At 35.8% G+C, this 22,087-nt stretch overlaps 1 protein-coding gene across 1 annotated transcript; it reads left to right on the top strand.

The window, feature by feature from the left end:
* The first annotated feature begins 433 nt into the window (after positions 1-433).
* Positions 434-21,395, top strand: C2H18orf63 (chromosome 2 C18orf63 homolog). Its single transcript, XM_068932058.1, has 14 exons — positions 434-567; positions 1,251-1,329; positions 1,849-1,905; positions 3,359-3,470; positions 4,926-4,967; positions 5,909-5,985; positions 7,404-7,513; positions 8,184-8,280; positions 8,385-8,470; positions 9,038-9,215; positions 10,277-11,353; positions 12,615-12,731; positions 15,135-15,219; positions 19,099-21,395. The coding sequence occupies exons 1-13, from the start codon at positions 434-436 to the stop codon at positions 15,186-15,188; spliced, it is 2,220 nt and encodes a 739-aa protein (XP_068788159.1). The 3' UTR covers positions 15,189-15,219; positions 19,099-21,395.
* Positions 21,396-22,087: the final 692 nt, after the last annotated feature.

Raw genomic sequence — 22,087 nt, 5'->3', positions numbered from 1 at the left:
GAATTTCTGTGACACTAGGAACGGGTCTTGCTCAGACAAGAAGGAGAAGAGAGGGGTGAGATTTCCTGTGTGGTTTCATTCTCTTCAACAGATTGGCCATGGTGTTTGCATGACTTGGTGAGGAAATTTCTGTTGAGCTTCTGGCAATTAAACTTTCTTTCCAAGTAGCAGGGGGGCGACTTCACCAAGGGATTCCTCTGCTCTTGAGACCCTGGTAGACTGCAGCCCCAACACAGAAGTATGATACATTGTATATAGCAAAAGTATGTAATGTAGTATGCCTGTGTAATCTTAATCAGAAGACAACTGATAATCGATTTGCCTGATATCATGTACTTATAAAGTTCTCCAAACAAATACTTGCCTCATAGTAATGAAATAAATTTTTTCTTTTAAGACCAAGCTGCTCTTTAGGGACAATCAGCAATACAACATGAATGGCAGTAGACACCAGTCTCTGTTCTTTGTCAGTCTGCCCGAGCTACAAAAACTCTGTGCCATTACAGTAACCCTGAGTTCCCAGTTGCCGGAAACTGAGATAAGGAATACACAGATAAAGATTTGCAGGTAAAGAATTTTGAGGGCTATTGTTTTCAGAAGCTACTGGTGGTTGTTATTCAGGGTTTTTATTAGCAGTGCTAGTAGTTAACTGTAATAAAATCAGCAAAATTCATAATAGCAGTAAACTGTATAATTCGGTGAAGTTATTATTTAGTGAAGGACTTGCTATTGGAAAAAAATCCCAACTTTTTCTATTATGTTTTAAATGTGACCTGGTAAAACTACCAAGGCCACCTACCTGGAATTAATAAATAGTTAAAATTAATCTTTGATCACATACAAAGCTGGAATACTTTAGGTGTGTCTTCTGAGCTACTGTATTGCTTTATGGAGGCTGAGATTGAGTGAAGAGAATACTCACAAAGTGTATGTACGTTCCTTAATGCACACAAAGCATTATGCCATTCTTTTTACTAGCAAGGGGAAAAAATGAGAAATCCTACCAAAAGGAACAACCACTGGGGTATTTTATTCATTTGCCAAAGACCTGCAGCCTTTGTCTTAGATCATTGCGGGTGGGTTAAGAGCAAAGTAACCTGGGCTACACCAACCTGCTATACTGAACCATTGGAAACTGATTAAAAATGTAATGTATTATGTTTGTAAAAGGTAAGGAAAATAAATATAAGTTGAGAAAGTCAAGTACAGAAAATTATTTCTGATTTTTTTCAAACTTTTTTTCTTAATAGACAATTATTATTTATGCATCAAGACATCCTTTCTGCGCCTGTCATTGGAACACTAAATCAAATTTCAGTTGTAATGGCGGTCAGTAATCACTGTATAAATGTATATATGCAGTTACATACATACATTTTTTTAAAAAAATGTTTGAGGACCAAGTATTAGTAAAATTATATTATTTAAAGCAAACTTTTATGTACATGCATTAGGAATGTACATGGCAGCTTACATCTTCTATTATTTTGGTGAAGTGGCCTTTTCAGATGCTGAATCTTCTGTGGAAAAGAATGGACTCCGTTAGATAGATGCCACACAATTCACAATGACTGCAGCAGGGTCAGGCTTCTGCCGTTATGTTCTGGGCAGTCTTTTGCTTACTTGGTAATGTATCTTTAGCTGGAAATCAGATTACAATATAATAAATGCATAACTCAATTCAGTTACCATTTTCCTTTAAAATACAGGATATTTATATTGGTATTTACTGCAACTATTCCTGAATGTATTTTTCTAAGGCAAAGATACTGATGGGCCAGAACTTAATTTTGCTAAAATATCCTTTTAGTGTCAGATACTTGAAGAGATTTTTTTTTTTTTTTTAAGATACCTTTTTACAAAACTGGAATATGTCAAGCATATATAGAGAAACAAGGAGCTACCGTAAGTGTTGAAAGATGTCACAGTTCTTAAGATTATTATGCTTTTCTGCAGTTGCTGATCTCAAGATAAGTATTAAAAATTGTTTTTTCATAGGGCATGCAATTTGCACTACAGGAGCCAGGGTTTCAGAACAAGCATCTGTCCCCTAGCCAAATGTGTTTTGCAAATCTAGTTATAATAAGGATATTTTATCAGAGACGAAAGTTTAAAAAATAATTTCCTGAGCAATTTCAGTAGAATCATCTGCTGCAAGGGAGTCCTGGTCCTTTGCAGGGGCATTAGTGTTTGACCTAAAGGCAAAGGCAGACCTGCCATTTGGGCCAAAAACCTGCAGCTTCCCCTTTGGCATAATCCTGTGCGTACATGTCCTAGAGGTCCCATGAAGGGGGTGCTCAGACAGCTGAACTGTCTCCCCGTTCGTATTTCGGCTATATCCAGCCTTTATAGAATTGTCTCGGAGAAACAAAACAAAAATGTAGAAAAGAAATGCAGCCCATGAGATTAACAGCTGATGTATTTTTAGACTGAGTATTATGCATATGTTTTACTGTGTTCTATTATGCAGTGGTTGTGCTATTATGAATGTATATATGATGGTATTAAAATTGCTAAGTCAAAAGACTTACTGTAATTGCAGCCAGTAGCTCTACTGATTTATTTGCACAGCCAGTGGGAAGTATTTTTTCTTGTTCCCAGACACATAAGTGCATATTTGTATTTGGAAAACATACGGGGTTCATATATGTTAACCTTACAAAACTGCTTTATTTCACTATGTGTAACTGACCTGTCATCATTAGATTTTCCCACTCCAGCAGATTAGTAACAAATATACCGAATAACAATGAGCGGTAAGCAGATCCTTTCAGGATCTCATTAGAAATATCCTCTTGAAGGTGTATTAGTTACTCTTTTAACCTATTTTAATTGATTGATTTTTTTGACTAATGCTAATTATCAACTGAATGATATGCAGGACAGAGTCAAATATATTGCAGGCAAGTAGTACTGTTAGATACATTTACATTTACAACAGAGATACGTTCGCCAAATGTTCTTGTGATCACAAGAGAATATCTCTGATCTTGAGTTTGACAGTACAGCTAATATATGTGAATTTTGAGCATCAGGGCAATTGTCTGGAAAGGGATGTGCATCTAGTAAAGTACTCTGTATTCAATTATCTTTTCCTCAAATCCCTTATCAGCCCTGTGAAAGCATTAAATGAGTTGTAGTGCACCTTACTTTGATGACCCATAAAAATCTAAATGCCTACATCAAATATTGTGCTAACTTCCTGCTGTAGATAAGAAGATGAAAAGTAAAGATGTTTAACATTTACTAGGATTTGGCCCCAAAATACAGTAGCAGTATCTCTGATAAAATGCTGACCAAAGCCTTTTAAAAATCTATTAAATGATTAATATTCTTCTTTTCCCACTGATGTTTTTAGCTGGAAGCCCCACAAAGAGTTAGTCCAGCCATTCTCCAAACCTGTCTCTCCTACACACTTATAGCCAGACTTGCACCCAGATGGAACCAGGCCGGTCATCTCTTGGTGCAAGGTATTTTACTCACCTGGGTCAGGGGTCACCATTTGATTTTCAGTTCTTTATTGTTGAAAAGAAGGACCTGTCGGGCCATCTCTTGTTCTACTAAGCTCATTCTTACTAGCTGGTAGTTCCTATCTCCCTCCTATTTGCTATGTAGGACAATTGTGACTTACCAAAGTATGGAAAAATAGATGTGTTTCAGATAACTATGGTGCACTTTCCTTGTTAAGCAAAGCAGTTTTATAGATCATTCCATATATAGAGAAAAATGTCTATTTTGTTGTATTATTTCCAGTCACAAAATTAGCAGGTTGTTTTATACAAATAGTTATTTTTTCAGTATCTTCAAAACATGTAGCTTTCTGAAGTGAAATCAACTTATTCAGGAATAGCAGCTAAAAGTAGAGAGCTAGATTGGTAGCTGATACAAAATTGACTTCACTAAACCAGACAGTGGCTGACAACAATGTCCTCCTGGGACTTGCAGTCTGTTTAACCATATATGTTGCTAAAGCTGGGCCAAACAGCTAAAGCTCAATAAATCTGCTAAGAAAAGAGAGTACTGAAAGAGGTTTTGCTTCTTCTTCTAATTGTATTTGGCATAACTCTCACAGAAAGTTGATACAGGCTTTCCATAATCTTAAGGACTTGCTGAGCCAGCTGATATGAGGTATGGGATTCTGGTTGCTCTGGCAAAGAGACCAGTTTTAGAGTTCCTGCCTTTGAAGAGTTACTTTCCTCTTGGAACATTTGGCAGGTTTCTTTTACAGCACATCTCCACAATCAGTTGCAACTGTACAGCTAGAAGGGAATAAAATGAGCAGTGCAGGGACATGCGGCTAGGAAGTGGATGGCAGATGGAAATGTTCCCCTGAGGAATTTTTTCAAAATAGGACCATAGTTAAGTGTTGAGAAAAAGTAAAGGTTAGGTTTCTATCAGTCTATATAGAGAGTACTAAAGAGCACCTTCCTTCCCTGAGTTTTTTCTAAGATACTCTATCAGTTTCTTCAGATGAATACAGTAATAATACTGTTCTGTTTTTGTTGTAGCAGTAAGATTAAAAAGTGTTCATGTAAAATATACATAGTAGTGCTAGAGTCACTTCCAGTCTATCAGCTTTTAATGATAGGTGGTAAAATACATAGCAATACTTTACAAGTTTGCTTTTGAGCCTGAGAAAATATATATTAACTGCTAGTTGAAAGTAATTCCATATTCCTTACTGGGAGAAAAATGACTTGTCAATAGTTGTCCATTAACATACTTCTATATATCTTTCTTTTATTTTATGTTAATGGTTTAATGAAAAGTTAATTGATAGAGGGTTCTTTCTCTTTTTATAAGGAGCAAACTTTATAGCAATCCTGATACACACAAAAGAAACTATATGATCTCTGCATTTTGTTTGCATAAAGACATTGGGCATAAGTTTTACAAAATAATGTTTATTTATTTTATTTATTAAGGGAAAGATTTTTTGTCTCATTCAGGAAGGCAAAATGCTGTCGGTAAGTACAATATTCTGTTAACTGTAAACCTGTGAGAGCAAGGTATAATTATATGCTCTCATTAGCTAAATACTGCCATGGTCTTGTCTTCTCATTTTTCATTCTGAAGTAATCTCAGTCAAAATACACTTGATGGCAGATATTTCTTTATATGTAATGGCTGTCAGCTCAGCTACATCCTTGAAAAGTTACCCACAGGAAAAGGTAATTTATCTACTACTAATTTTACTCTACGACCATAGATTGCAATTTACTATCAGAAAGTTATGATTATTACAATTAAAAGCGCTTGCCTAAAATTAAGACTCTTGCAAGAGATGTGGTAGTTTCATAATATTAGATAGGAAACGGAGCTAAAGTGGCTGTGCTGCATGCATTAAGGTTGCCCTTTGCAAACGTTAAGTCACATAGAGCATGCTGCTTAGTTATTGCAAAAAATGCAAAGTACTATTTACTTGTATACTTTCAGTAAAGTACATTTTCAGATATTGGAAGATAAATTTGCAATAGGGAATATATATTCAGGAACATAGTATATTCAGTCCCTGTGCTTCCTCAGGACTGGCAATATTCTAGAGAAGTGTCAGTAAATGCTTGCCTTGGTCTTACAGCCTTTCCTATTGACCACTACTGGTTACGCAGTGCTGGGCTAGATGACCCAACATAGCCAATTCTTATATTTGTATTATATTTGCTTTGGAAATGGGTATTTGTGTATCCAGGATTAGGGTATTAGGGAGGTCTACTATATGGATGGTACTTCATTATTTTCACAGTTAACATGCAATTAATTACTGTTTCTGTGCTGAGGGAGTCTTGCCTGTTGATTTTCAAAGTCAGCACTTCAGTTAAAAATTATTTTAAATGAACATTTGGCTTAACTTTTTGTTTAACAAATGGACTACAGATACACACTGCTTTGGGCTTTGTGTTTTCTTTAGTTATAGACCTCAATGTATCAGAGACACAGCTTTGCATCAGTGTGGAGGCTTGCTCAGTTCGATTGCCGCTCCCTGAGGTATATAACAGTTATAACTTCTACAATTTTATTTGTCCTGCTTATCTTTATTTTCTCTTCTCTCAGATGACTTGTAGTTAATATGGTGGGGATAGAAGTGCTTGTTTCTGGTTGTATTAGGACAATAGTCATGCTAGCTGACTATACGTGTCTATTCCAAGTGTGCAACGTTCCCTATTATATGCCTGTTGATGCATTCTAGCAAGCATACCAAACTCATCTTTGTAAAACTGAGATTATAGGCTAATTAAGAGACCTTTGGAAAAATACTATCCGATTATAGTGTTGAGGTGTCTTTATGCTTATAGATTTCCTTCTAGCAGTGTTCTCTACAAGGCATTCACGGTCTCACTTTAATGTATAAACGGCTTTGAGTAACAAATGTGAAGCTACAGATCAAGTTATCAGCACTACATATAAGATCTCTGTATATCACTTTTCTGGAATCTTCTCCATTTTCTATGCAGCTTTCAAAACATAGGAATAGCTTGGCCTATGCTGCTTTTGAGAATAATTAGTAAATGCTTTAAGAATTCATGGGTAGGATTAAAAAATAACCTTTTCTGACAGCCATGTGGCCTTTGCCAAATATTTTTATACAGAGAGGAGCATATTTGTCAGGCTTGCTGGTTTCTTCCAAAACAACTGTTTCTGATCCAAATTCTTCTTCTTTAGAACAGAAGAACAGGATTTCCTCTATGATTTAACTGCACAGCATAAACATTAAATATATCCTTATGAATCAGCTTCCCAAAGGACACAAATCAATGATAGAAGTGATGGCAATGTGATTTCTTTACTGGTTTGATCATTTTAATATGCAGGCCTTTCTACTTTTCGAAAACAGAAATGGCAAGATTTTTCTGCCAGTGAATTAATGCAAACCATGGCAGACCACGGAGAGAGAAAATATTTCTCAAATCTGAGTGTTGGATTGGCTGCCACAGTCAAATATTTCCTTTGTGAAAATGTATGGCGTTTCTTGACCGGCTCACAGGGTAAAGGTGTATATCTTGTTAATGCTGGGGACTTTGCACTTGATTAGGCAAGTTGGCATATATAGTGACTAGGTTGTCAAACGTGAGTTTCTGAGCTGAATTTAAAAAAATCTGCAAGGAAATGAGAGAGCTTGTAGTCTGAGGAATTCCTTCTGTGTCCTTACATATTAAAGCACTGTAAATAAAATTTAAATCTCACTGATTTAAATAACCTGTAAACCTTGGACTTACATATCTTTTGGAAGTGTAGGCTCTAACTGTGGAGATAATATGCTTCTGAAATAAGCAGTCTGTGAGAGCTGATAAATGAATAATAATGTAAGATCTTCAGCATATTTTGATACACGTAATTATTTTTGCACATTTTTATTTTGTACTGTTGCAGAAATATTTGCAAATAACTTTATTTTCTGTTTTAAGCTGGGAGATTTGGATATTTCAGGAGACATCTTAAAGATATTTGACAGCAATGAAAATGCAATTATTCACAGACATTCCATTTTAAGTAACTGGTGCTATGTTTTGCCAAGGTAGGAGTCTGCTTAAATTCCAGCAGAAACAAACATTTCCTGGAATATTTGCTATGCAAATTATGAATTTGATACTAGTGATAAAAGCAGTTCTGATTTATAGTCTGTTTTACCTTCAGGAAGCCATTTTACTTTTATTGTCTCAGTATTGTAGAAAAAGAGAAAGAAAAATAATCAGAAAATGATAAATTTGTCCTTTAAATATTATTTTGAGCTTAGTAATCTGATACTTTGGGATATGTAAGAGCTTTTTCTCAAATATAATTTTAGCAGAAAGTGTCTTTTGAAAGAAAAAAAAATTCCCCTTTTGCCAGAAACTACCTCTATTTTCACCAATGATTTTTATCACAGCAACATCAGAAATAATAATATTTTTCCTCCTGCTCTACACTCACTATAATGATATAACAGACAAGAAGAAATCAAATTTGTAGGTGCCAATCTCTTTTCCATATTACGGGAAAAATATGAACAATGCTGTTGTTCTGTCAGTACAGATACTTGTCCTGAATGCATGCGCTAAAGATAATAGTCCTCAAAACATTACAATAATCCATGAATATTTTCGGTGCCAAAAATGAAATTAACTTTTTTTTTTCAAAAGTCCAGTATATTTTCAGCTGTATTATATTACATCCTTTCTAAGTATCCTTTCTTTGCCCATGCACAGCATGAAAATGGGTCAGATCATAAGCATCAGCCACACAATTCCTCCAGAATCTCCTTTTCATTCATATAAAGACTTTCAGATGCACTGGAAGAATCTGGTAAGAAAGAATACACTATATCTTTTAATTTTCCCTCCATCTTTTCATTTGTTGAATTTGTATTTTTAATACATGTTTGTGGTTTGTTTGTTTGTTTGTTTTAGTATGGATATATTCTTCCAGAGAATGTTGAAGAGACAAAAACATACTGCAGTGTTTACTTCAGGCCAATAGGGGAAAGATTTTTTACGTATCCTTTGTGTATATTTTTGTTACATCTTCTTCACTACTCCTCCAGCTAAGGTCTAAATTTTCATCTTTGAATGTGCTACATTTACTTCTTGCATAATTTTATAAAAGCCAGTGGAATTGTTTCACTAGACAAATTGGAACAAAATATTTAGTTGAGTTTCTTTGACTTTGTATTGAGTAATCTTAAGTCAAATAGATTGCTTTGCCTCACAACTTCTGTAAACACAGTAATGCCATTCTAAACACTGACATAAAAGGAAGAGTTAAATTAATGCTATGTGTCGTTTCAGTAGAAAAATGGCTTTAAAAGATTCCTTTTAAAGTGAATTTTTCCTGCTAGGAAAGACTAGACTAAAGAATACTCAGACTGAGCAAGGGTAGATTAGTATGCTATAAACTTATTAAAGTCCTCTGGCTTCTAAAGCTTTGATCCCTTAAGAAAGTAAGTGCTTTTGTTCAGCTTTTTGAAAAAGCTTTAAACATATTCATGCTTTCTTCCAAAGAAAATTGTTCAGAATTATTAAAATGTAAAGAACCTTGTTACGTACCCTAAACACTTATTCAGGTACCCTTTAAGTTGCATTCGAAGTCAACCAGTGCAGTATTTCCCTAGAATAGACTTAGAAAGTGTGCTGAACTCTTTTCTTTCTGACGTGAAGTCTAATCTTTCATATCTGTGTGGATTTCCAGTAAAGATGACAAGTAAAGCACTTTATGCTACGCAGGAACTCTCCAGAGCTCTAGTACGTGTTCAGTCTTTTATATACATATTAATGGCATGTACGTTTGTTCACGATATGAGGTGGCCTTTATCATATTCAGAACACAGTAAGAGTCTAATAGTATCCTTTTCACAACAAACAACTATTAATATTCTAACCTTTAATTAAATGTGTAGTTTAATATTATATTACTATTTACATGGTTATATTCGTTTGTACCATAAGTATATACAAAAACTGTAAGTAATATTAATTCCTCACTATCAATATTTGCCATCCTTTTTTACAGTTGTTTCCAGAATTTTTGTTCACCTCTTCCATAATAATAATTTTTGTGCAATTTATTTCTAAAAAAGAAACTACAAAAGATAGAATTGTGTGGGCTTAGGCATTTAAAAACACTCAAGCTCTAAGTTTTACTTGTGGCAGGTAATGGAAAGGAGAGCAATCTCAACTCCTTTCATTTGAGGTTGCAACAAAGGCTGAAACTGAAATTTCTTTATTAGTCATGTTTGAAAGAAGAAATGAAGTAATTAATTCTGAAAAAAAGACTAATGACAGAAACTGCAGATTCTAAAATACTATAATCCTCTTTCAGAGTACAGTTCCTGTTTATGTCACTTCAGTGATCAAAGCTAGAAGGGCTCCTTCTTGTCTTTTGCAGTTTTTAAAGACACCGAGACTGTCTTTTGCTTAGACTGCAGATGCTCTTAGAAGTCATAAAAGACAAGGAGAGTAGTTAGACAACTCTCTGCAGACCCCTTAAAAGTGCTAGGCAATACCAAATTAGAAAGCACTAAACCAAGATAATGACTATAATTTATGTCTTCCCCCCTCTTGAGAAATATGATATTCCCAGCGTAGTTTATGAAAAAGAACTGGGGGAGGAGAAGACAAAATTCATTTATAGTGACCACAAAATATTGTTTAAAAATATAGATCATTCTGTTTCAAAGCAGGAAAGTGTACAGTTTATATTGTGATGTATATCAGGTATATACCATATAGTGATGCGTTGGGTGGCACTGTTAGATATTTAAATCCAGTTCATTCAGTTTAACAACTGAATTGTTGTATTGCAGGAAATAAAATCTAAGCCTACGAAACTGGCTAGTGAGATGGCTCGTGCGGTGTCTCTAACCCAGGTTCCTCCAAGGAAAGAGACTTTGTCTAGAATTTCTTCATCGCGCGGTATGGAAAACAGCCACTGGGTGGAGCATTTGATCAACGAGCCAAAAATACATACTACTTCGAGTAGCAGCAAAGGTACAGGACAGGTTAGCACTGAAGCAGCACAGAAATCAGTGAATAACAGGCAAATACCAGGAGTATCAGACTTACTAGTTCACTCTCCAAAATCTTCAGGAAGGCCTCAGAGTTCAGCCTTTGACTCCCAGAGAAAAAATATTAGCAAAATTATACCTATTTTCAAAGGGAAGTTGATGCAAATGAATGGAAAAAACACAAAACAAACCGATGGGAAGAAAAGAGAAAAATCTGGTAGACATTCAGCAATAAATATTATGGATGCTTCATCTTCTATGCTGAGAGCTTGCAAATCCAGTATAACTCAGGTTTACAAACCTGTTCAAAATGTATCAGTCAAAAATCCTACTCACAGCAGCGTACTTCAGAAAATAACGGAGAAAACATACGTAAAACATGGTATATCAGTATTCCAGTGGAAAACAAAGTCAGGTGGACAAATGACTAATTCTGATTATTCTGATAACTCCACTTCTGGGGAGAATTCTGGTGAAGTCAATCACAATAAGACAAATTCTCCTTCATTGCATAAGAATGCTAGCTCAGTGCTTCATAAATCCAACATCAATCTGAATCTGAATACGTGTGTAGCTCTTACTTCCAGTACAAGACGGGGAAAAAAGTGTCAAAACACCACACAAGTTCTTGAGAAGCAACACAAGTCAAAGAAAGTACATTTGCAGGTTTGTAAATTAGACAATGAAATGACGAATTCTAGTTTATCACAACAACAAACAACGAGATCAAATGAAGGAGCAGGGTTAAATATTCATGAATGCATCTTACGTGATACCATGCGCATAGTCAAAAATGAGGAACATCAAGAATCATGCAATTCCAAGGGCTGCATCACTGAGACAACCAGCCATCGTTCAAAAGTTAGCAGTGAGCAGGTATGGTAAATAGCAGCATGCATTCTCCCTGGGTTTCACAAATTCAGTATATTATAAAAAATGATAAGCAATAAAGAGCATGACTTTCATCGTGTTCTACCATCATTCTCTATATAGTTTTCTAAATTTCTACAGTATATGTTAATGTTTTCAGCCACTGCTGCTTTTTTTTTTTTTTTTTCCCCTGGAAGGGAAGATGATTCAGTTCGTCATCTCAGATAGATACTTTTATTTGGGATTTTTTAAGGTGATATAATTAGTTTTCACTTCTTTAAAACTTTTTATTAAACCAGTTTATTGAGATTTGTGTAAAGTTAATATGGTGAAATTTTCAGTGTTCAGTCTGTCTTCATGCAAAACTGTATTATTAAATAATTCCTGGAAGGAATCTGAAATCTCATCAATTGTGTGATGCTGGCGTAGCATCTGTAAAACACAGGGCTCTTAGACAAACCTAACAATTTTGCAAATACAAATTTAATCGAAATTTCACTAAATCACAAGTTGCAACAAGGGAAATTCCTGCTGGACATAAAGGAAACAACATTCTTCAGAGTGAGAGAGGCTAAGCACTGGATCAAGTTGCACAGAGAGGCAGTAAAACTGTTATCCTTGAGGATTTTCAAAACTTGAGTGGACAAGAACCAAAGCCATCTATCTAAGTTTGAAGTTAGCTCTGCTTTGAATAGAAGTTAGGACTAGCTGACCTCCAGAGGTCCCTAACAACCTAAATTTTCTATGATTCTATGACTATTTTTCAATTAAAGCAAATGACTGGACTGATTTCAGTGAGATTTTTATGCAGATGATATCCCACAGATTGGGCACTTGAATGAAATGTGTTGCGCTTATCACTGTTTTACCTATAAAATATAATTTGGTAGAGGATTTCATGTTTATGTTATGAGGACATCCTTTGTTATTCCATGAGTACAGTTCAATTCTATTAGTTCTTAGATGCCAAAGCATCTAGAAATAAAAAGCATCAGATTATTACCATATGACAGACACAGATTAGCTGTTAAAATGACAAAACATGCAGCAATTTGTAACAGGGATAAATAAGGATATCAAGATGAAGCTTGGTTTGAGGAGCAATTAAATTATCGGTATAACTCAACGTTGGTGTAAGTGTTGATGGGTTGCATGGGTTGCATTTATGAGGTCTGACAGACAAAATGTATTAATGAAAAAGTCATTTTAACAAGTAGAAAAACGTTCAATATTTTTCTAATGAAAGTATGAACTTTTATACTTTAAGATTTTTACAGGGAATGAGCATCTGACACGCGAAACACTGACCTCAGAACTGGCTTACTCAATGAAGGACAGCAACACAGAAGCATCTGTGAAGAAAGGTTGTGCCAGAAGAAGGCAGGTAAAAGAAACACACAAAACCAACCCCCCCACCTAACTCCTCCACGCCACCACCTTTAATCCAGGCTACAAGGATTTAAATTAAGAGATAAAAAGGCAAATAGAAGTTTTATCATTTTAGCATGTTCCCATTAAAGCAGGGAAAGCAACAAAATCTTATTGACCCTGCTCTGAATAAAATTAGCCTTATCCATGAGTTATGTTAAATATTATTCAAGTGTGTGTTTAACATGTTTGTTTTCTGCAAAAGATGGTACTGAAATGAAAAGGTTTAATGATGTTACTTAATGTAAATATGTTTTGAAAGTAGATTTTCTGGTTCTACAGAAAACAGTTTTATCCTATCTAATCTAACCATGGGCATTTTCTTTGACTATGTAAGTGTCCGAAGTGTATAAGAGTTCCAAAATGCTAATTGTAATTCATTCTAGATTTTTAAAATGCATACATTCTCTTAATTATTTAATATATTTCAGTTGCTATTGCATTACTAGAAAGGGTCAGCAGCAACAATTAAATAGGCTCCTCATACTGTTTGTATTTTTTATATACTTCCTCCTGTAGATTCTGGTCTAACATTAATAGTATGTACTTTTAAAATCCTCTTCAAAATATTTTTTCATGATTCTTAAATATTGCTGTTATCCACCAGTGAAATATACTTCTATTTCTAAATATCAGTTTGTGAATACTTAGTAGTATCTTCCATCTCCTTCTCCTTACAGCTGTATTCTTAATGCTTTTACTTTCTAAAAATCAGGCAGGTTAGTAAAGAGCAAGTGCCAAGTCTCCAAAGCTCAGTATAATTATATTTTCTTACATAGATATGTATGTATTATTTGTGCCACTAGCCCACTGAAAGTACTGTGTGCTAACTCTACAAAATAAGCCTGAAGGAGGAAAAGTTTCACACACTTAATTGCCTTTTCACTAAGGTTCCCTTGCCTTTTATGTTCCATCTCAAGCAGCCACATGACTCAGGTCTCATTACCTGTGTTCAGCATAATGCTTTCACCTAGTCACATGTTATAATGTATAAACTTACCTTGTCAAGCCTATTCGTTAACTGTTGATTAAGAACTTAAGTATATGTAGCCATAGTTCAAATTCCTTGATTTAATTTGCATTTGTTAAATTTCATTTGTCATCTTTTTGTTTTGATATGTTTTTAAGGCCAAATAAGAGACAAGTCTGTAATTTTTAATGGCAATAAAAAGTGCTAGCAGTGCAATTCAGAAAGGACCAGGACAGCAGCCTCAAGGGCCTCCTACAGGAACACATTCATACACTAGAGCTCAGGCCACAGCAGGGAAGAAGAAGGGTTGGTGTGTGAAAGACAGGCCCAGCCCCTCTGAGCTGGCCCAGTCCATCCATAGCTGGGAAAGGCCCTTTCATGGAGCAATGACAGAGCCACTAGTTACTGACCCAGCATTGTGGATGGTACAGCAGTAGAGTCACGAGTATTACAAAAAAGAAAAAAAAAAGGCAATTAAAAACCTGTAAGTATAAAAATTCCAACTTCTGGGGTCTGACTGCTAAAGACAGAGTTCTACCATAATATGAGTTAGGTGCTAAGGTCCCTTCCCTGCCACTGGGAATGATGAACATCGGTCATGCTAGGGCTTGTGAGCATTGAGCTAGCTCCACAACCTGGGCAGCCTCGGCCAGCATGAGCTTGTAGCTGGACTGGCCGCATTACTAGGGGAATATTATTATTATTACTGGGGAAGCGGCACTGTCCTGCCCTAGCCATGAGCCACAAGCACCCTGTGCCACTTCTCCCTCTCCGGGCAGGCTGTGAGTGCCACTGGTACCAGCCAGAACCCTGGCAGCTGCTGTTGGGAAGTGGCAGGAGGCAGTAAGTCCTTCTCATCTCTCCACCATGCTGCCAGTGTGGCCCTGCCACCGCCAGAGCCACATGATGTGAATGCACAGCTCTGTGGAGACTCAGCTGGAGTCTCAGGAATAGGAGGACTAACGACTGGCTAGGAATGGACTCTCCCATGCTCTTTCATCTCATTCCTCCTATTTCCAAAACAAAATATAATGGTGCTGAATCCTGCTGTGTGTCATGGGGACATTAGTTAACACTTCTCTGAAAACTAAGCCTTTATCATTATCTGAAGTCTGGACACCAAAACTGATTAATTGTTTTTGGAAGCCTTGGCTGCCAGTACTTGTAAGGGTATTTTCAAAAAAGCTTTTGTTTGAATTATGTACCAATTGCACATATAATCCCACTTTAAACAATATTTACGTTGATTAATAATAAAGGGTTTAGTTTCCATTTCTGATACCTTTCAACTAAACATTTCACTCAGAAAAAACTTCTTACTTGATCTTTTAGCTTACTGTTACTACTTTGTTTGCTTTACTGTTTTTTTGTTATTGCTTCTTGTTACAGAAAGAAGGCTTTTCTCAGTTAAAGAAAGCCAAGAGAAGTAAGCCTTCTGTTTAGGATGTTGTGGATTACTGAAGGAAAACTCTGGGTATGCTCATTACAATTTTGAAAGATTTTTTCTCTTTATTAAAATCATATTACATGTCTATAATAGCTTCTTCTGTTATTATGGATTATGATCATCCTATCAACCATCTCTAAAGGAATCACTTCTCTAAATGAGTGGCTTCCAGAACAAGATAATAATGTAACAGAAGCCAAGATTCTTGTTTTCCCTGGACACTAGCAAATAAAGCTTTGCTTTTTTTTTTTGTGAGGGGGAAAAAAAAGTAATGTTAAATGCAAAGCGTCTTGTCTTTAGTAGTATTCAGAATCTTGCTTAAATTTATATTTGGATTGGATCTTTTTATTTTCAAACTAAAATAAATGTAATTTTTGTGTTGCTGAGTTTCATTTGAATCTGAGCTAAAGTTAAAACCACATGACCATTAAAGTGAAGCTGTGTATATCATTGTATTCAATGATATACACATTCCTAACATGAAACAGATCAACTCGATGCTGAGGTCTAATCCAAGGACAAAATGGCCTGTTATACAAAATGAATAAAAATTAGTTTTGTGGCCAGATATATGAACTAATACTGCCCACATCACAAGAAGTTCTTGATATTAGCCTTGCAGGACAGAACAAGCTTTTTCTTTGAAAATTAAGGATATATATACCATATGAAAACCACTAGTGTTGTCGATCTACTAACCTATTGCAAGTTATCGGTATTAAGACATGCAGGAAGGAACAGTCTATGCAGTTAACTGTTTCAGAGATAAGCAGAAGTATACGCGCTCAAAAGAAAATATGAATGTAAGTAAGATGGTCACACAGACACAAGTGGACAAAATGCATGTTATAGAAAACAAGTAGAAAAACATAATAATAAAGAAGCAGAATATAAACTCCAGGTCCTTTAGTCTGGCTTTTAGCTTCCAAAAAAAGTGGTAAGAAGTAGCTAAATGTGCATTTTGTCTCAGTGGTGCATTTTATGCCCTTCCATTCTTTGTGGTGGATAAATTTCCTCAGCTGAACATATAAAGTCTGCTTTGCCTAAAGAAAGCTTTTCCATGAATGAAAGCTTTTCATATAAGGCCTTCATAATTCAAGATTCAGCGTATTGTGTTCCTCAGTCTAGCATTTCGTCTGTCCTTGTATCTCTCCTGCTTCAGATTCAAAGTGAGGCAGCTGAGGCATGGTCCTTCTTCAGAAGTGATCTGTATTAGCAGATTCAGCATAGATTCCTGTAGGTCTGGAGTCTGTGAGTTTCACTAGGGAACTGACAAACAGAAATGATGTCTCTGAGACATGAGTTTAGAATGGCCAGAACTTCTTTACTTTAATTTTATTACTAAATAAAAAATTCCAACTTCTTTATTATTTATGAGGTAGGTGCCACAGGATCAAGTTGATTATACAGGTAATGCTTACACCTAGGAAAGAAAAGAGTCTCCTCCATAAAGTGTTTAAAATATGATTTCTAAGAATCCCATTGGTATGGGTTCTTCATTGGTGCTGATTACTTAAAACTAGAGCTAAAATAACTTCTGCTGTTGGATGGGTGCCTACAATTTCGATACTGAAAAGCTTTGCTCTGAATTTCTTTATGATGTATTGGTACGCTTGCATTCACAATACTTGTTTTCATTTGGACACTTGAGAATAACTTGTAAGTTTTCAAATATATTGTGTTGCAAGATTTATGGGTGAAGTTTTTACAATGAAATTCAATGATGTAGTCTACAGGAACGACTTGGATCTGGCATTTAAGAGTGTTTTTTTTGTTCACAATTTCTTGCAAAAAGGGCCAGTTTTTATGACTAGCATGTGCCAAGTTGCACAGTCTCCTAAGTAGGCTAAGAAATCACGGTCTATTCTTAATTTTCTTGTTGGTTTTATTGGTGAAAATAGGGAATATGTTAATAAAATCAAGGTTATAAATCAATATGAGAGAAGCATGTGACATTTTAAAATGTCTAGCATTTGATTTTAGTACTAAATCATTCTCATTCATTCTGTTAGTATACATACATATACAGTCCCACACTCCTTGGAGATGGACTTGGGCTTTTCCTTGGCATAAAATGAGTTCTTAGATATTAAATGTAGGTTTCAATCTGGGATTAAAACCCATGTATTCAGGGTGTAGCTGTACACCAGGTATCTAAGTTCTTATTCTAGCCCAGTGGAACTCCAGAGCTGCTGGGCTGCCCAGCGAGTTGGAGGGTCGACTGCGGAGTGAGCTTTGTACAGTCTATTGGATAAGTTTACTAAGTTTCCATTGGATTTCACAGGAGTTTTGACATCTAGGATATATGTAGTCACCTGAGTGTAGGGTGGAGCTGAATACCATCCCAAGAGTCAAACTTAGTGACTAACTGAGTAGCCTTCTTACAGCTTAACTAAGTCCTGCACGATTAGAAAGTTTTCAGAAGAGGTTTATAGATTTTTTTTTTTTTAGCAATTTTACGTTTTCATTTGAATTAAAAAAAAGTCTGAAGAAGTTTACTATCCCATGCCTAGTCATTTATTAAAGAAAGTTATTCCTACTATTTTTCAAGGTCAAAACTACTAATGAAAGGGAAGTTGGGCCCCTAAGACCAATGAGGAGAGCACAGCTTCCAGAGGAGAGTATATACTACTACAGAAAAATGATGTAAAAAGAAGGACTGGAGTCATTACAGACACTGGTGTTAGGGCAGACATACTCAACACAGCAGAGCTGAAGTTCCCAAACCCTTTCTGCTTATCACAGAACTCTTTGTGTTGCTCTGCTCCTGTCTGATCATATCATACAGACCTTTGGTTTTAGCTGCCAAATTTCATTTAGCAAATGAGAAGCTAAAAATTCATCAGATATAATAATAGTATTACTTTACATGGATGTAATTGCTACCATTGCTGAACGGATATCATATGAACACAAGGTGAAGGCAGGGGATCCACACAACCAATTCTCAGCAGTTTTGTATATAGGCACTAGAGTGGACTCTTTCTTCTAAAATATGGATTACCCCAGGCCAACATTTAGGAATTTCCCTCCTAATTGGAAGAATGTGGTACAGAAATTTCAACAAAGCCATCTTTCAAATGCTATCTTGATGTGAAATATTAAGTTAAAATAATACTTCAAATATATCTTATTAATGCAATAGCTTGATCTGGTTTTATAAGTGAAATAGTTTTAAACTTTAAAAATGCATGGAAATTATATGTGGTGAAAATATTTCTGAAAATGTTTAATCTTTCTGTGAAAAGCTAACTTCTTTACGTCAGTGGAAAATTCATTTCCTAATCAAATCTAGTATCGGAAATAACCCTAGAAATACGTGCACTAGTGGTACCTAAATACCTGAGCCATGCTCAAAAAACAGATGTTATCATAACATTATTGCTATTATCCTGACCATTTTTCATGACTGTGGATTGTTCCAGGTTAGGGCTAATCCAATTTACTGCATGGTTGATCATTTGAAAACTAAAGAATGTATTTTTTTTTAGATTCCATCTGTTACTTTCTTGTAGCGCTCAGAACGTGATTTGGTTACCTAATCTTAGCTGGTTAAGAAAGTATGAATACAATTTGGCAGTCAGAGTTCCCTCCTCCAGCACCACTACTGTTTCTAAAATTTTGAGAGATTTTACATGTAAAGATCAGGACATAAGAGGAAAAATAAAGCTGAGATAGTATACATCAGCCATAGCTTTATCAAGGGCAGAACTTTTTCTTGTTCTGTGTAAAAATAGAAGAGTTTAATTAGTATACTGTAGGTATTGTAACAAAATGAAAACAGAAGGAAAATATGAATGCCAAAGTACAATGTCTTTTTTTGTGTGTGTGTTGATCATACAGTTCTGAATTATCTTTTTTTTTTTTTGTGATCGGAACTTTTATTCTGTATTTTCCTCCATTCAGGTTCCCAAGAGGGCGTGAACATATTTGAGGCTGCTCTGAGCTTTGTGGACTTTGCTCTCTATACTTCACATCGTTGGTACCTGTTTCTAGATGAAAACCTGAGGGTTAAATACTTACACCCAAGTGAAACCATATATCAGCTTCTCCTCCAGACAGTTTAGGTTAATGAACCTCAAATGGATTTGGAAAGTCAGCTAATTGCTTAGAGTTTTGGAATCATATTGTGCCTGTCCTAGTACTTGCTTACATACTTAACCACTCTTCAAAGTTCTTTTGCAGTTTCAGGTCTGGCTTTTTTATGACATAATTATATTTAATTATTTGCTACAGTATCTAGGGCTCTTTGTTGCATCAGTAAAACATTCCTAAATAAATTCTTCTTGTCAAGTCAAATGGTTAGGAACTAAATAGTAGCATTTTTATTGGGGGAATAGTCTGAATGCTGTATTGATTCCTGCTGCTTTAATTCTCGTTATGATTTTCAATGAGTTTCCGTTCTCAGAGGTGAAACTGGTACATAAAAGATTTTTCTAAGTTCCATTGATAACACTGTTCTTCAGCAATTCACAGAAATATGTTTTGCTGCCATTTGAGTAATTTTATCAGAGTAAATATATCTTCAAAGACCTACTAAAATCAAAACTTCTGTTTTGTTTTTTGTTCTCAAATGGTGGCTATTAATATAGCTCCAACTTAATGGTGTCAGTATTCAACAGCAAGTGGGCATGTCAATAGAGTATAATTTTCTCATAGCTATTTCCCATGTATTTCTCATATGTATGTATTTTTCCATACTGAAATTACAAAAAATTAGAACAATATGCTCCAGTTTGTCATCCAGGAAAGAAATCAAATCATATTTACATTTTGCCTGGAAACTGGTATACAGCATTACCTTTCAAATGTTGTAGAATAGCCATTCTTTCATAGATTGACTATATTTAATTGATCTTTTTCTTCTCTTAAAATATGAAAAAAGTCTGAAGAGCAGTTGCATTTCAATTATATTATATAAATTAGTGCATGATCTGAACTATTTCCTTTGTTGCTTTTTAAATGCTGCCTGTTGCCAACCTTTGCCTTGTATTTTATTGTGGCAGAAGTTATTTTGCATTATGCTTGTACTTTTAAATTTTTACATCATTTTATGTTACCTATTATAATACTCAAGATACAAAAAGTATAATTACTGCAGATCCAATCTGTTCCGTTTAAAATAAACCAATAACTAATTCATACGCGCTAAATTGTCGAATACTTCCTGAGGAGGGAAGGCGTTATTCTATGCTATGTTATTCTATGCTCTCCCCATAAGTGCATATTAATGTGTTGATATTGAGCAGAAACTTGCAGGGTGCAGGAGTGGGGGTGGAAATACCACTACCAGGGAGGAAGGCATAGGGCTGTGGCTCATTCACAGGGGTTTGGTGACGCTAAACTGGGCTTTGCTGCTGCCTTCCCCTTCACCGCTTTCATGGAGGGGTTGTAGGAGTCTGTCTCAGGTTCTTCTTTAATCAGTTCTCATCAACTGGCAGGATACCCTTGCTTCTGGCAAGTAGTTGAAGCTGTCAGAGCAAAGACGCCCTCGACATCTAGGATCACCTTCAATCTCAGCCACCTCCGCATGTGTTGCATGTGGGCCTGATATGTCAAGATTAAAGGGAAAGACCCACCTACCTGCCCCAAAATATCCCCATGTACCTCAAGAACAAGTGGAAACGGGCAAAGTTAAAATAATCCCCAGGTATGAGAAAATGGTAAGAAGTCATGTGGCAGAAGATACCAGCTGTCCTCTGACAGTTGCTGGGTTTTATCGTTTTGCGTAGCTCTTTAATCAAGTTTCCAATCATCTGACTCTGTTTATGTCTAAATCAATTCAAATTTACATTTGAAAATGCTTTCTTTGGCCACAGTAGCATTCAGAAAATCTCAACTGAAGTACATATAGTGATTTACGTTATTTAGTTAATGTGGACTTCCAGAGAATGATCTTGTTTATTTAGCATATTGTCGTGAATTGTCAGTGCCGTTTTCCTCCTTAGTCTTCACAGATGTAAGCCAAAGGGACTGCTTATACACTTAAAACTGGCATATGCTCAAGCACTCTGCTAAATCTGAACTTTGAGGTTTACAGATTATTTTAGGGGTGCTTACAGCATCAGGGAAGCTTGCTATGTAGTTCCTTTTGTGCAGGTTTTGTACCAGCTTGTGTACTTGGTAGCTGATTTAAAAATAGCCATACTAAGGCCTCTGAAAAAATTTGTGTCACTGTATCACACAATACTTTAATAAACACGATAATTTAATAACTGGGGGCTGTATGCTGTTTTGCCTCAACATGTTGGTCCTGTGCTTCAGGGAGAACTGTGAACTAAATACTTTTTGTGGCATCTCTCAAAGGAAATTCACTTGTTGTGGCGCTGAAAAAGATGCAGCGTCATTTCTCTTGCAAAACCATGTAGTTGATTTTTTTTTTAAAGACGGAGTTTTAAAGCAGTCTTCTAGATAACTGAAGAGGAGAACAGAGAGTGGAAAACAGTCACAAAAAGTCTCTGTAGACAAAGTAGAAGAAGAAAGACATGCACAGAAGGAAAGCTTTTCTCGCGAGCTGAGCCCGTTCCCTGACACCCAGAGGACATGCCTGTCCGCGTGTTAGCTGGACTCTCATCCGAACCTACTCAGTTGTGCATCAGGAATGGGGTAACGTGGCAAGTATGCGCCATTAATTTTTGAGACAACTACTGTCGGAAGAAAACTATCAGACTTTGTAAACAGTGTAATAGACCTGTCAGGGCTACATTTTACCAGAACAGTGTTTTTATTTTCAGCTCTCCAAAGAGGCAGTATCTGTTTAAGTTACAGCAACGTTCTTGTACTGTGGAGTTTCACACAGTACCCAAGGGAAATTTGATGTAAAGTTTAGCTTCTTCAAATCAACTGTAAATGCTTATCACTGCCTAATCAGGGAGAGAAGTTTCAGAATAATAGC

This window comes from Struthio camelus, chromosome 2 (assembly GCF_040807025.1).
Source record: "Struthio camelus isolate bStrCam1 chromosome 2, bStrCam1.hap1, whole genome shotgun sequence".
Taxonomy (NCBI): Eukaryota; Metazoa; Chordata; class Aves; order Struthioniformes; family Struthionidae; genus Struthio; species Struthio camelus.
This window is presented reverse-complemented; position numbering and strand designations above follow the sequence as displayed.

Coding starts and splice junctions, on each gene's coding strand:
- C2H18orf63 (XM_068932058.1), top strand. CDS start 434: ATGAATGGCAGTAGACACCAGTCTCTGTTCTTTGTCAGTCTGCCCGAG. Junction 11,354..12,614: donor CAAAAGTTAGCAGTGAGCAG/GTATGGTAAATA, acceptor TTATACTTTAAG/ATTTTTACAGGGAATGAGCA. Junction 12,732..15,134: donor GTTGTGCCAGAAGAAGGCAG/GTAAAAGAAACA, acceptor TTCTTGTTACAG/AAAGAAGGCTTTTCTCAGTT.